Consider the following 13,887-nt stretch of genomic DNA (forward strand, 5'->3'; position numbering starts at 1 on the left):
GCAGCAGGGGCACTGCCTGCTGACCTGGTTGCAGAAGCAGGCTTTGGCCCCAGCTGGGCACCATACAGGAACAGTGCCCCAGGGATCACAGCTGCAGCCTGAGGGAAGGGAAGACTTGGCAGGCTCTGTGGAGGGGAGAGCCTACCCCCCCATCCTGGGACGCTCCCACTCACACACTCACCCTGGCAGCCCCCTGGGCACAGGGCACTGCCATGGAAGCCAGGCCTGCAGTGGGCACAGCCAGGGCCATGGCTATGGTGGCATCGTCCGCTGTGGGGGTTGCAGGTGGCGGGGTCATGGGATCGATATTGTTGTTGCACTGGCAGGGCTAGCACAGATGGACTCCTTCTGGGGTTCCCTTCTGGCCAAGGGTGCCCGAAGTAGACGGAGGAACAGCGGTCACAGTGGGGACCTAAAGAGGAGCGTGGGATTGTCTCAGGTGTCTTCCTGTATGCTTGAGGCCTGTGGGTCCCACATACCCAGTCAGTAAATCTGAGTTGTGGTCAGGAGGGGAGAGGACACTGCAGCTACTTTATAGCCCATCTTCCTGGCTTACACAGGCCTCGCCTATAATTCCCCCCACTCCTAGAATAGGAACTCCTCAAGGGCAAGTGCCCAGCTTGCAGGTCAGCAAACAGGCAGCACTGGCAATGATTTGCCACATGAACCTGATGGGGTTGTAAACAAGCAACCAGGGCCATGGGTCTGCCACTGCCAACTATGCCTCACCTGCATAGCCAGGTGCGCAGAGGCACAGGACACGCCCATTCACGTTGTCCACGTGGCAGGAACTCCCATGATAGAGGCCAGAGCCAGGGTGCCCAGGACAGGGGCAGGGCCTGCACTGCTGGCCTGAGCCCAGGATGGAGTCTCCATAGTAGCTGTCCAGGCACCTGGGGGCAGAAGCACTTGGGGTGGGGCTGGCCCACTCATCATAACTCCTGCCCAATCCTCCCAGTGGCAGCGCTCACCTCTCACAGTGCCAGCCAGTGGTGGCCCCCTGGCAGGCCTGGCAGATGCCCGTAAGAGGACGGCACAACTCAGCATGCCCATTGCAGGCACACGGCTGGCAATGTGGGAATCCCCACCAGCCAGGGAGGCAGCGGTCACAGCGATGACCGGCAAGGCCTGCCCAGCATGTGCACTGCCCACTTAGAGGGTTGCAGATGGCACTGGTGGCACCCTCAGCATGGCAGCAGCATTCTGTGGGGAGTAGCAGGGTGCTCAAGCCATGCCCCTCACACCCACTGGCCCTGAAGACTCACCACTGCAGCCAGTGGGCCCAAAGCCATATGTCCCAGGCACACAATGGTCACAGGTACGACCAACAACGTGGGGACAGCAGGGACACTGTCCACCCAGCAGGGCACACTCAGTGCTCAATGAACCCAGAGGGTGGCACTCACATGCTGGCAGGAGAAACAGGAAGACAAGATGAACCTCCTGGTACCCCCGCAGCCCCTTCACTAAGGGGTGCACGCTCACCAAGGCCACCTCCATGGAGCAAGGCTGAGATGCTGCAGACCAGGTGGGTGCAGGCTGCAGGCATAGTGCTGGAGGGGCCCTTCCTCGCTGCTTCCATGCAGCCTGCCTTGCGAAGCTCCTGCAGGTGCTGCATGGCCCTGGGGTCCATGGACCGCAGTCCAGGCAACTCTTCTACCCGAGGCAGGAACACAACCTAGCAGGCAGGGGGTAGTGAGCCCAGCCCCACTCACCAACATCTGCCACCACTCCTTGCATCATCAGCCCTTATTGTCCTCTTCTGCCCCATTTTGTTTCCTAATCTCTTTTAAGTCTGCCTCTCCTCCCCGTCCAGTGACTCCAATCTAGTCCAGGCAATGCCACCTTTCACTTGGAATCACTGCAGCAGCCACCATTTGGGCCTCCCCCAAAAAGATCCTTCTCCCCATGTCTCTTCCCTGCTCAAAACCTTTCCATGGCTCCGCATTGTCCCTGTGATAGGCGCAAGACCCCTATCACATGGACAAGGCCCTGTGAGATCTGGCCCCTGCCTTTTCTGACCTTCTATCCTTTGCATGTGCACTTCTTCCCATCTGGCCCCCCTCCCTATACTCTTGGCCTATCTCAATCCTTTTGGTCCAACTCTAGACCTCTGTGATTCTCTGCCCCTAGCCCCGATGCCCCCATCCTGTCCTGCTGTAATTTGTGCCTTCTCCATGTCTCCCCAGATGTAGGATGGAACACCTAGAACCTCACAGAATCCAGAAGGATGGTACCTCTTGCAGGCCTCTAAACACCCTTGGTCTGCCACAGCCGCAGGATCATGGAGTAGTGTGTTCCAGGCTCAGAGCAGAAAGGTCTGGATAGAGCCACAGCCCTGTGGGGAAGGGGGTAAGGTGGATGAGGATGAGATGGGGTCAGGAGGTCATGACCATGCAGTCCCAGGGATGTTGCATTCTGTTGTAGAGTTATTGAGTCCAACGTTTCAGCATATGACCAATGGAAAAAGAGTAACTTCTTAAATCCTGCTGTTTTAAATTAGTTACTTGTTTTGATTGTTCTGTGACATGACCATATTCCATACTGGGGCTTTTCTACTTGGTCTCAGTATTGTTTCAAATGTGTTGGCTGCATAGTGGGCTCTTGGTGTTGGGGTCACAAGGTCCTGCCTACATATGTGCCCGGGGCAGTGCTGCCTGGAACAGCTGCTCTAAGGGCAGCACACGGGCACGGCGGGTACTGGTGGTAAGGATTGGGCATGGACACTGACCAATGCTTGCCTGGGGTCAAAGGTCAGGGGTCAGAAGACAAACAGCTGCCACTACCCACTACCCAGCACCATCCATCCGCCCACTTGGCACCCATGCCACTGACTTGGGTCTCATATCGTAGGACAATGTCATACTCCAGGGCACGAGGCACTGCCAGTGCCAACAGGAAGAGGCCAGCCCCACAAACCACACGTGCAAAGTTCAAGCCATTCCACAGTGCAGGCCCAGTTCCCCGATGCCGGGGCAGGTGCTCTGCTGGGACCTGCAGTGTGAGACGCAGACACCCAAGCCCAGGACCGACAGCCCTCAGGACTTGGGCCCCCATCCCTCCTAAGACCCTAGTTACCTGTGACCCCACCCTACTCCTCAGACTCCTCACCTTGGGCAGCTGGCGGCTGTGATGGGCTTGCCAGGCAGGGTGGAAGGCACATCAAGGGTTATGCTGTCTCTGAGGCCGAAGCTGAAGCCAGCCAGCAGAGGTCCCTGGGGCTCATATACAGTGGGGAGAGGTTGGCCAGGAGGCTCCCTGGGGGCAAGTGGGGTATCAGTGCCCTCCAACATCCTGGCTCTGTTCTCTCCCACACTATCCAGGAAATACAGGCTCTATCCAAGGTAAAGTAGAAGGTTGGTGAAAAAGAGGAAGACCCTCAACGAGATGGATTGACCCAGCAGCTGTAACAATGGGCTCAAACATAATGATTGTGAGGATGGCACAGGACTGGACAGTGTTTTGTTCTGTTGTACATAGGGTCACTATGAGTTGGAACTGACTTAATAGCACTTAACAACAACAACATCCAAGATACCAAACCTCTGAGCACAATAATCCCCACCAACCTTCCCAATCCTGCCCAGGTCCTCCTCTATATAGCCCTTCACCCTGTGGGTCTTAGACCACCCTGGACACTCACTCCCGCCTCTGAGACCCAAGGTCTCAGCCTTGATTTCCTCTTGCCCCTGGCCTTCCTGGACACTCACAGGCAGTCGGGGATTGGCCGACTAGAGATCCTGGCTAAGCTCAGCCTCAGTCATGGCCTCGTCCAGGAGAGTGCAGAAATGCCCACATTGACGTTCATGGCAGTGGTGGCCATGGAGGTGAGGGCGGCACAGGCAGAGGCCCTCTCCTGCAGAACACCTGAGAGAGGATGGAGACGGATGAGGGGGCCAAGTCAACTCCTGATCCCCGCTGTCTGACCCTTGACCCTCAAGTCCTGCCCTGTACCTGTTGCTGTAGTCACCCCCAAAGTCACAGTCACAGGGCCAGGAGCCTGGGGGGTCACTGCTCAGACCCCAGAATTCCGGCTGCAGGAGAGTGGCTGGTTGTGGGGGGAGGACAGGCAATGAGATCTGGATAGGACCTGCCTCCTGTGAGGAGGGGTGTTGTACCGGGATTGTCTGGTACAGGGGTTGGGGTTAAGGAGTGGGAAGGGAGCAGGGGCGGGAGTGAGTGGCAGGACTTGAATGCTCCTCTGCCTGCAACTGAGGGGGAGAAAGAAGACTCTTGTGTACCCCTGCACAGCTTTACTAAGAGGAGGAAAGAAAGAGATAAGGATGCAGCTAGGGTTAAACAAAAGTCAAAGCGTTCATAGTGTTCAAAGAGAGGCTAGAAGAGGATCACGCTGTCCCTGGGAATGAGTCTTCCTCCAAACGTGTTCACAATGAAACATCTTTAAACCCAGTATCTAATACTGTTATGACCTATTTAATCGTCTTCTCTTCTTATGCTCCCAAAGCTCTCTCCTGAGGGCATATGATGGTTCAGTCAGCCAAGGTAGTACTGATCTTGGTGATCAGATCAGGGCCTTGGCACCCACCCATGAGCAAGGCTACATTGTCACATTGACCATAGCTTTGTAATTGTCAGCTCCTAGAAGCTCAGCACCCAACGTCAAAATCAAATTGGGGGATGGGTCAAGGCTCACCAGATATCAGCTGCAGTCCTGTCCAGAGACAAAGCATTTCCAGTGGCAGACACCGCTGGAGGGATCACAGGCATGAGTGCCAGGGACCTGGCTGCAGGGGTCACACCTGCAGGCTGAGGCACGGTGCTTTCAGGGGGCCAGTGGGGCTGCTAGGGGTGATGCGTGTGTCATCAGGGCAGTGATTTGGGGCAGAACAGGGAGGACGTAGGGTCACTCACACTGGTAGCTCTCTGATTGAGTGGGGCTGAGGCCGTAGTGACCAGGCTGACAGGAGTCACAGTGTTGGTCCCAGATGTGACCTTTGCAGCGACACTGCCCAGAGAGAAGGCCACGAGTCTCACCCGTGTGGGTGTCATACAAATCCCCCTCCAGAGCACCCACAGGGTCACGGTTGCAAGCTATTCAGGGGTCAGAAGTGAGGACAGAGTTAGGTCAGAGGTCACCACGGAGCTGAAAGATCATGGTCAGAGTTGGAATCGGGGGTTAGAGGACTCAGATCCACAAGAGCAAGGAGAATGGGGATCCTCCCGGGGATCACGGTGGAAGAAGGGCCGGCCAGAGCTGACAATGGCGCCCAGCCGCATTGTGCTGACATGCATCAAATACGCCTCCGCTCACATTGCCAGACACCAGATATATGGCCATGTCAAAGTGGCAGCTGTGGGCATGCCCATGGCACTCACATTTTGGTGTAGACAAGAGGTATATATGGGGTGGGGTGACCTGTGACAGGTATGGCCAGGCAGAATAGGGCATGCCATTTACTCTGGCAGGCATGGGGGTGCCCAGGCTCTGCTGCATGCCATGGGTGGTCTTGGTGCAGATCTTGGCAGCGCTCACAGTTGGCACCAGCTGTGTGGTGGCAGCAGACACAGAGGCCATGTACCTGGCAGGGAGGAGGGGAAGATGTGTCTGCCTGAGTCCTCCAGCCTGCCACCCCACCAGCCATAAAATGCCCCTCCCGTGGTTCTCACCATGCCTTCCACGCTGGCTGGGGCCCCTTGTGCGGGCCTGCACTCGGATACAGGGCCATGGTACAAGCAGCTGCCCCAGGCCACAAGCTCATAGATAGCATAATAGTAGAAAGGTCGTCCCTTGAGGCCCCCTACGGGACGGGCCTGTCACCCAATGTGTGCAGTTTAGAGAAGTTCACACGGAGGTTGATCACGCACAGGAGCTCTGGGGACATACAGCCAGACCTCAGGTGCCTTGGTCCTCACCCTACCATGGATGGGATAGAGGGGAATGGGAGAATTTCCTCCCATTCCTTGTAGCCCGCCTATTCCAGCACCCATGCTGTGGGGCTCCTTGCTCCCTGTGCCCCTAGGAACACCCTCCCCTCCCAGGATGATGACAGCCTCCCCACAGTGAGAATCCCACCTCTGTACTGAAGATCCCTTTTGCCCATTCCAATGTCACTACTGGGCTGGGACCTGCACATCCTACTACTTCTTGGACACCCCATTCTGGTGTCTTCAGGTACCTCAAACCTACTTTCCCAAAGCAATAAAGAATTCCACTCCTCAGTCTGTCATCCAAACTAGAAATCGGCTCATCATCTAGCCAAATGGCATAAGGTATTTGTTTGCTTATTTAGCAACTGTCTTTCTCACTTTCACATCAGCTCCAAGAAGCCAGATACCTTGTCTGCTCCCCACAGATCATTGCCCAGATGATGCCTGGCATAGGGCAGGGCTAAATGGGCATTTGTTAAATGAACACATGGATGGAGAGATAGGTCCAGGGCTCCTCTCCCTGCTCCACAGCTCAATTTAGTTACCAAGCCGAGACTACCTCCTGCATCTCTCCTCTGCCAGGCCTCCACTCTCTCCCGAGTAGAGGCACATGCAGCAGCTGCCAGCATGGGGACTTAGGGTCGGTTGGAAAGCACCCAGCAGAGGTAAAGAAAAAGCTAGTTTGGGGTTTGTCCTCCTGCTCTGGTACCCTCCTGGCCTGGCTCTCGGCTGCCCTGCCAGGTTATGGTTATGTGGCTCTCTTGTCCTTTAACAAAAGACTTCTGCTTTTCAGGGAAGGGGACAAATCCAAAGATACCTTGGTGCCACCTAGAGGCAGCTGCAGGGACAAAGGGCACCAACAGAGACCAAGGCTTTGAATGAAAGGAGGGCAACGACAGGTGGACCATAACAGGCAGTGATGAGGAGCAGTGTTGGGGGATGGGGCCCACAAAGTGGAAGGTTATGAGAGACAGTGATGGGAGCAGAGATGGGGGATGGTGATGGGGGCTGGCATGGGGAGCAGTAATGGGGTCTCATGGAGTGGTTCAGCAATAGGGCAGGGGTAAGGGACAGCGGTGGGGATTGCTCCCCATGCCAGTCCCTTTACACTAGGGAGCAGAGATAAGAAGCAATAATGGGACAGAGATGGAGGGCCATGACAATAGAGGAGCCTGATAGGGGACAGTGATGGGACAGTGCGGGTGATGAAGAGATGAGGCTGGGGGACTGAGCTGGCTTGCCAGCCCACTCTGCCCCACTGGTGCACGCCCCCAGGTAGGGCCTCACTTCCTCCCAGGATCTAGCTCTAACCTGACATGTAAGGGGTACAGGATTGGCTATGGGGGATGATTACGCTGAATTTGGGGACTGTTTGGGTCCTCTACTCAAATGCCTGGGTCCAGAACTTTGAAAATTACCTGAGGGGAAGAAGCAGGCCTAAGACTGACTTCACCCCAAGGCCCTACTCCCCTTCCCCCTGGGCCTGACCTCACCCTCAGTGGAAGGTTTGATGTGCAAGTAATGCTGGTCACAGATGAGGTCACTGACCCTGTGGCCAGGTGCAAGAGGGATCCCAGAGAAGAGGCCTGAGCAGTTGTGGGCAAAATATCGTGCCAGGAATGGCCATAGTTCACCAAGCCGTCAAGGAGCAGAGCTGCTGGGTGGAATGTCTGGGGACAGAAGGAGCCCTTTCGTCATCAGGGGCAAGAGTCACTAGTGGCCATCAGGTAGGGAGGCCACAAAGTTCAGAGCTTGCCTAGCAAGCCTTAAGGTTGGGGCACTGAGTCACTTTGAAAGTCATGACAAGGTAGATAAAGTAGAAGACACCTTCTAGGTCCAGCTGGATGGTGACATTCTCGACACCTGCAGCCACAAGAACTGATCAGAGGGACTGAGCCCTGACCCCAGACCCCAGACCCACACACAGGGGCCCACTGGCACCCTCACCACTCTCTGCCTGCCACCAGGTCTTCTTGTCACCATGGCCACTTTGGGAGATCACATTCTCAAACACTGTGGCCTCGCTGAGCCCAAGAGTCACAGAAGAAGCATTCTCAGAGTCCTGGGAGGGCCCAAACAGGCTGACTGGGCAAGAAGTAAAAGGTCAGTCCCCACTCCAAAATCTCACAGTGCAGCCCTCTCCCTCCAGCCTCCAAAAGTGATCTGACCCTCACAGGGGTGAACCCATCCAGGATACACCCACACTACCATCCCCATACTCCAAAGACGGTCTCAAGAGCCCTGACCCTCCTCCCCACCTGTAGGCAGCTGATAACACAGTAGGGCTCAGGGTCATGGAGGCCACAGGTAGATGAGGCTCAGAGGCTGTGGCCATGGACAACAACCAGGTTGCCAGGGGGTGGGTAGCAACTGCCGCTTGAGCAACTGGGTGGGGAAATGCTGTCTGGCATCTCCTGGGCAGTGGTTCTGGGAGCCTGGACTGGGAGGGCAGGGCCTAAGTACATGTCCTAGGAGTATCCCTCACCTCGCCCCACCAAAAGGCCTGGAGATTTCGCCTCCTCTGACTAATGAAAAAAACTAGCTCTCTGGAAAAGAGCTGACCCCTCACCCATCTGTGACAGTAGCATAAAAACTGGAAGGACGAGGCCCAGACTGGCTGGAAGTCTTGGACACTGGGCGCTGGAAACAGGCCTGAGAGAGAAGATGCAGAGTGAGGACAAGCTAGGCCAGCCCTGTTGGCTGAGTGTGGCCCCCACGTCATCCCCAGTACTCACATTGTAGGTGGAAGCAGAGCTGCCAAAGGCAAGGAGCATGCAGGGTGGTAGGGCCACAGTGCAGCTGGTAGCAAGGGAGTCCCCAGAGCCTGGGGAGTCAGGGGTGGGAGGGATATACCCAGAAGAGGATGTAAATAGCAGCCACCAGATGCAGAAGAAAGGAGGAGCACCAAGAAGCAAGTACAGCTTCTCCACAAGTCCACCGTCCAGGGCGGCTGGCGCTAGGCTAATGGGGCCCAGGTTCAGACAAACCCGAAGCAACAGAAAGGATCCAGTTCTCATTCAAATGACACTCCCACCCCCCGCCCTGAAAGGCTGCTGTCTCCAGGCGCCTCTGGGGAATGTCACCCCCCACTCACCCCAGAAGCCGCTATTCAGCCTGGGTAGCCAGGGAGAGACAGCCAGATGGGCGGGGCAGCTAATTCCATTCAGGGTTCAGGGCCCTGCCCCTCCCCAAAGCAGGAAGGAGTGATCTTGCTAGGACAAACAAGCTTCTCCTTGGATCTGTGGGAGGGGCATGCTGAGGCTGGATCTGGTAGTAAGACAAAGCACATGAAGCCCAGGCAGGAAGCACTGTTGATGGAGGGAGGCAGTTGCAGAAACTCTCCTGGCTCCTTGGACCGTTGGAGCAGCTTCTGTGGCCCCACAACCCTTAGCCCTGGCCCCTGACTCAATCTCAAGTCCCTTGCCACCAATCGAGAAAGCTGAGGCTAGTCACTCTCCCATGACATCCGGAGGGAGGAGAGGCAGAAGCACCTCATTTGGTTTAGGCCTGGCCACACCCCGGACAAGCCTGGGCAACCCCTCAAGGTTGCAGCCAGAGCTGGCTGGAGGACAAGACCAGGCTGTCTGCTGGGCCCCCAGGGAACAATGCCACAAAGCCCCTTCCCTGGCCTAGAAACCTGCTGGCCAAAAGGTTCCCTATAAACCAACACCCAAACCCAGTGCCGTTGAGTCGATTCCAATTCATAGCAACCAGAGCTGCTTATTATCCTCCTGCATGGGGCCTATCTAGATTCCAAATGAAGGAAGCCTCAAGGTGAATGAGTGGTTCTGCCCCTGCTCTCAGTGGATGCCCCCCCAACACCTACAGAGGCCAGTGAGGTGCCAGTGCTACACCCAAATTGTCCCCCATCTCTCCAGAGGGGCCCGGGAGCTGCCCTCTCTCACACCATCCCATCACCCCATCAGTCACATCAATGACCTATGCCAGGCTACCCGAACCCTCTCCAGCAGGCCTCTCCCTACAGCCACCTTCCCCATCTGCTCAAGCTGGCCTGCCAGTAGCCATGCACACAAAAAAGACCACGAAGGCTGGACAAGGAGACTGAGCCATGGAAAGGTATAAAACGTGATCGATGGAACAGTGGACATACAACTTGAAGAGGAAGAAGTCACAGTGCATCGCGCCATGAGAACACCCCTCCCACCCACCCCACCCCACATCCTCCAGTCTCTGAAAGGACACCGCTGGCCGCCAGAGCCCTGAAGAGGCACCCGGAGTCCTCAGGGTTGTGGAGTCCATGGGCATTGCACACTGTGCTGCTGGCCACACAAGCAGCTGAGCTCAGTCAGCTGTGTGAAGAAGTCAGGGTGCTGAGCATGGCAACAGTGGCTGGAGCTGTATCACCGGGGACAGGTTCACACGGAGGATCTGCTGAGCCCGCTGCCGCACCTCATCATCTGAGGACCACCGGTCTACCTTGATGGCCCAGAATTTCAGCAGCTTTGCTGTGCCAGACTCTGGCCATGCCTTAGGGGATCGGGGCCCAAGCCTTGTTCTCTTTCGGGGAGGAAGCTCCTTTGGCTCCTTGGCCCTTTTTCTCTTTTGTCCCATAGTCTCAGGGCAGCTCTTCCGGCCCCCCCTTGCAGTCTGGGGCTGAACAGACCCCTTGGGCCTGCCTCTGCTCGTGGGCTGGATCTGAGTCACCTTGGCCTTGGTTTTGATCTGCACTGCCTTGGACTTGGCCCGTGCCACCTTTGTCTTGGCCTTGGTCTGCGCCACCTTGGCCTTGACCCGGGCTGCCTTGGCTTTGGCCCGAGCTGCTTTGGCCTTGGCCTTGATCCGCGCCGCCTTGGCCTTGGCCTTGGCCTTGATCCGCACCGCCTTGGCCTTGGCCTTGGCCCTGGCCCGTGCTGCCCTGGCTTTGGCCTGGGCCTTGGCCACCTTGGCCGGGGCTGCCTTTGTCTGAGCCACCTTGGCTGAGGCAGTCTTAGGCAGCGTTCGAGCCACCTTGGCCTGGGTACGGGCAGCTATGGCCATTGTTCGAGCTGCCTTGGCCCGGGCTGTTTTGGTGCCCAAGACAGAGCCCCCTTTCATCCCCAGGCCACTGAGGGACCCAGTGGCTTTGCAGGTCTTGCTCCGGGGCCCAGTGCCTTGTCGGGGACCGGCCCTGGGGCCTTTAAGGGTCAGACACTTGGGACCCTTGCTTGTCATTTTTCTGGGAGCCTTGGGCAGGGAGCTCCCTGAACCCTTCCCTGGGCCCTTCCGCAGCTTCGAGTCTGCAAGTGAGAGTTGCAATGATTGCGCCTTGTGCTTGGCCCCCAAGCAGGGCATGGAGGTCTTGAGTGGAACCAGGGCCTCAAGGACAACAGAGAGCCGCATGGCAGGGTAGACGCCTGGATAGAGGTGAGCAGGGAAGCCCATTGCTGCACCCCGGGCCCGGCTAGCGCTTGACTGCTTCAGGGAACTCAGCAGAAGGTTGGTAGTAGCATGCTTGGTGAGGGCTGGTGTGGATGCTTTGGCCAGCCTGCTGGAAAGTGGCATAGGGAGCAGCGTGGCCCGGCCTGCGGGCAGCCGCATGGCAGTTCGGGGAGCACGAGTTGGAGGTGATGTTGCAGCTGGGGTTGGGGCACGAGCTTGCAGCTTTGTCTGGCTTGGGGGGTTGGCTGTGCATGAACTGTAGCCATAGACATCGCCACTGCGCAGGACAGTAGGTTGGAAGCCATCATCCCGCAAGCCCTGTAGGAAGGCCACAAGCTGGGCTTCTGTAGCACTGAGATCCTGGCTCATGGGGTTAAAGACAAGCAGCGCTTCCTCCAGGGCCTTCTTCCCTGCCGTGGAGATGCGCGACCAAGAGTGCACAGCTTTCTCTTCCACATGCTGCACCACCACGCTCATGGCATTAGGCACTGCAGATCTGCCTGGGTGTCCGCAAACCAGCGCTCAGCACCTCCAAGGCAAGAGGAAAAGTCAGTGAGAATGGCAGTGAAATAGGGAGCCATGCAGGTAGACAGGTCAATCAGGGCCCACACTCTCCATGACATCACCCACTAACATTTAGGGCCCAGCCAGAGTGAGCCACTCCCTGGGTCAGAGACAGTCCCTTCAGGATGCATACCTATGAACTCCTCAGAGCCATCCAACCTGTCCAGGCCCCTAGAAAAGTTTGAGCCTGCCCTATTTGAACTCAATTCAGTGTTTTCTGAGGTGAAAAGCCTAGTATTGCACTCAGCTCTGGGAACACAGGTGAGTCTTCGAGAAGCCCAGTCCAGAAGGTGAGACAGAATCACTACTACAAGTTCTTGGGAATAAATGGTGGCACCCAGCACAGCTTGCCAATGGATCAGGAAAGGATTCCTAGAGGAGAGAAACATCTAACTGGGACATGAATGATGACTGCGACAGGGCTGGATAGAAATAGAACAAAAAGAGACATAGCTTGTACAAAGGCTCCTATGTGAGAGTAACGCATTCTGGTATGGCTGGAAACTGAGGCCAGGGCTGGTGGTCTAGCTGGAAAAACAAGTGGGAACAGGACAGCATAGAGCCTTGAATGCTAACCAACCATGCCCACTCGTGTTCCTCTAGCTGCTGGTGTTCAGGTGCCCATGGGAGAAATCTCCTTGCCCGCTAAAGGTTCTCCCTTCAGAGTCCCCAATTAGGCCACCCAGCAGCTCAATTCCTAGACCTAGAGTCACAGATACTAACCCTAGGGAAAGAGCTAGACTCTCCTTCAACAGAAAATAGCTGATGAGCAGCAGGTGCCACTGACAACAGACAATGCGGTGGCCTGGGGGCCATACCAAGGGTCTAGGGCCTGAGAACAATGGGAGTGAAAGATCCAAGTAGGATGGTAAATCAAGTGGATATCAGAGGTCTGAGCTGTCCTAACTTGGGCTTGGAAGAATGCAGACTTCAGTACACTCCAAATTGAGCTCTCTGGGAACACTCAAGTCATCCACACCTCCCTGAAAAAGCTGTAGCCATCAATCATGACTAATGCTAATACCCAACACAGCACTGGAGGGCTCGCAGAGGCAAGAGGCAGCTTCCTCGCTGCACCTGGAGCATTAAAAGATCAGGTGGGATCTGGCAAGTCCCTGGGGCTAGGAAGTGCGTCTGCACTTCTTCCAACAGCCCTAATGGGGCAGAGAAAGTCTTCAGAATTCTCGGGAGAAAGTGCCCTAGGGCCCTTTGTTTGGAAACATTCTTGGATCCTCTGGTGTCTCAGGCACTTTCCCTCTCCAGAGCACAATCCTTACACGTGATTCCAGTTTCTTTATTAGATTTTTTTTTTTGGGGGGGGGGAAGGGGTGTAGTTCCCATGGCTGTGAACTGTAGAGAAAAGGCCTGCTTCCTGACCGCCCCCCCGCCCCCGGTACAAATATCAGGAGTGGGCTGGGGTTCTTCTGCCCAGATCGGTCTGGGACCGTAGGAGGGGTCTTCTAGGGCATCCAAGAGGCCCTGGGCACAGAAGCTGCTGCCGGGTCCCCGGCCTCCCTTTACACATGGCCCCAGGGCCGGCAAGGGAAGTTAACATAAGATGGAGGGAGGGAAATGCCCCATTCAAGTGGGGCCCTCGAGGTGGGGTCCGCGTCCCTGGAGCCGGGGCCGCGGCTGGCGACAGGAGTCCCGGCGGCTTCGGACTGCACCGGGCAGATGGTGTCAGCCCGGCTGGGGCCGCGCGGAGCCAGGGTGGGGCCGCTGGGCACGGGGTGGGGGTGGGGTCTCTCGGCCGGACTGCCAGAGGGTTGGGGTTTGGGAAGTCTCAGCCGGCCCATCCGCCCTGCCGCCCCGTGGGCTGCCACTCCGCGGCAGGGTTAGGCCCGCGGCCCCAACCTACCGGCGCCGCCGCGGGGACCCAGGACGCGCCTCTGCGCCGCCTCCGCCGCTCCAACATGGCCGCCCGCTGCGCGCCGGAAGTGCGCCGCACTTCCGCTTCCGGGACCAGGCCCACCCTCATGACCTTTGACCCTCGAGACCCCGTTTCCCCCCCTTGCAAAAGCTGGGCGTGGGGCAGTTTAGGCACCAGGGAGGGCT

The 13,887-nt window shown here is 57.0% G+C and overlaps 1 protein-coding gene, 1 long non-coding RNA gene and 1 pseudogene across 2 annotated transcripts; all 3 read right to left on the reverse strand.

Annotated features, from left to right (window-relative positions):
- Nucleotides 1–28: 28 nt before the first annotated feature.
- On the reverse strand, nucleotides 29–885 carry LOC126064312 (uncharacterized). Its single transcript, XR_007514474.1, has 3 exons — nucleotides 730–885; nucleotides 182–412; nucleotides 29–98 (listed from the first exon to the last, which is right to left on the reverse strand). It is a non-coding gene; the product is annotated as an uncharacterized LOC126064312 (long non-coding RNA).
- Nucleotides 886–5,118: 4,233 nt separating this feature from the next.
- LOC126063632 (laminin subunit beta-2-like) lies at nucleotides 5,119–10,029 on the reverse strand (annotated as a pseudogene).
- Nucleotides 10,030–10,063: 34 nt separating this feature from the next.
- CCDC71 (coiled-coil domain containing 71) lies at nucleotides 10,064–13,763 on the reverse strand. Its single transcript, XM_049863187.1, has 2 exons — nucleotides 13,691–13,763; nucleotides 10,064–11,797 (listed from the first exon to the last, which is right to left on the reverse strand). Exon 2 carries the CDS (start codon nucleotides 11,743–11,745, stop codon nucleotides 10,213–10,215), a length of 1,533 nt encoding a protein of 510 aa, XP_049719144.1. The 5' UTR covers nucleotides 11,746–11,797; nucleotides 13,691–13,763; the 3' UTR covers nucleotides 10,064–10,212.
- Between the last annotated feature and the right edge of the window lie 124 nt (nucleotides 13,764–13,887).

The sequence above is a fragment of the Elephas maximus genome, chromosome 20 (genome assembly GCF_024166365.1).
Source record: "Elephas maximus indicus isolate mEleMax1 chromosome 20, mEleMax1 primary haplotype, whole genome shotgun sequence".
NCBI lineage: Eukaryota > Metazoa > Chordata > Mammalia > Proboscidea > Elephantidae > Elephas > Elephas maximus.

What these genes read in the sequence shown, in the direction of transcription:
- CCDC71 (XM_049863187.1), bottom strand. Translation starts at nt 11,745, where the DNA reads ATGAGCGTGGTGGTGCAGCATGTGGAAGAGAAAGCTGTGCACTCTTGG.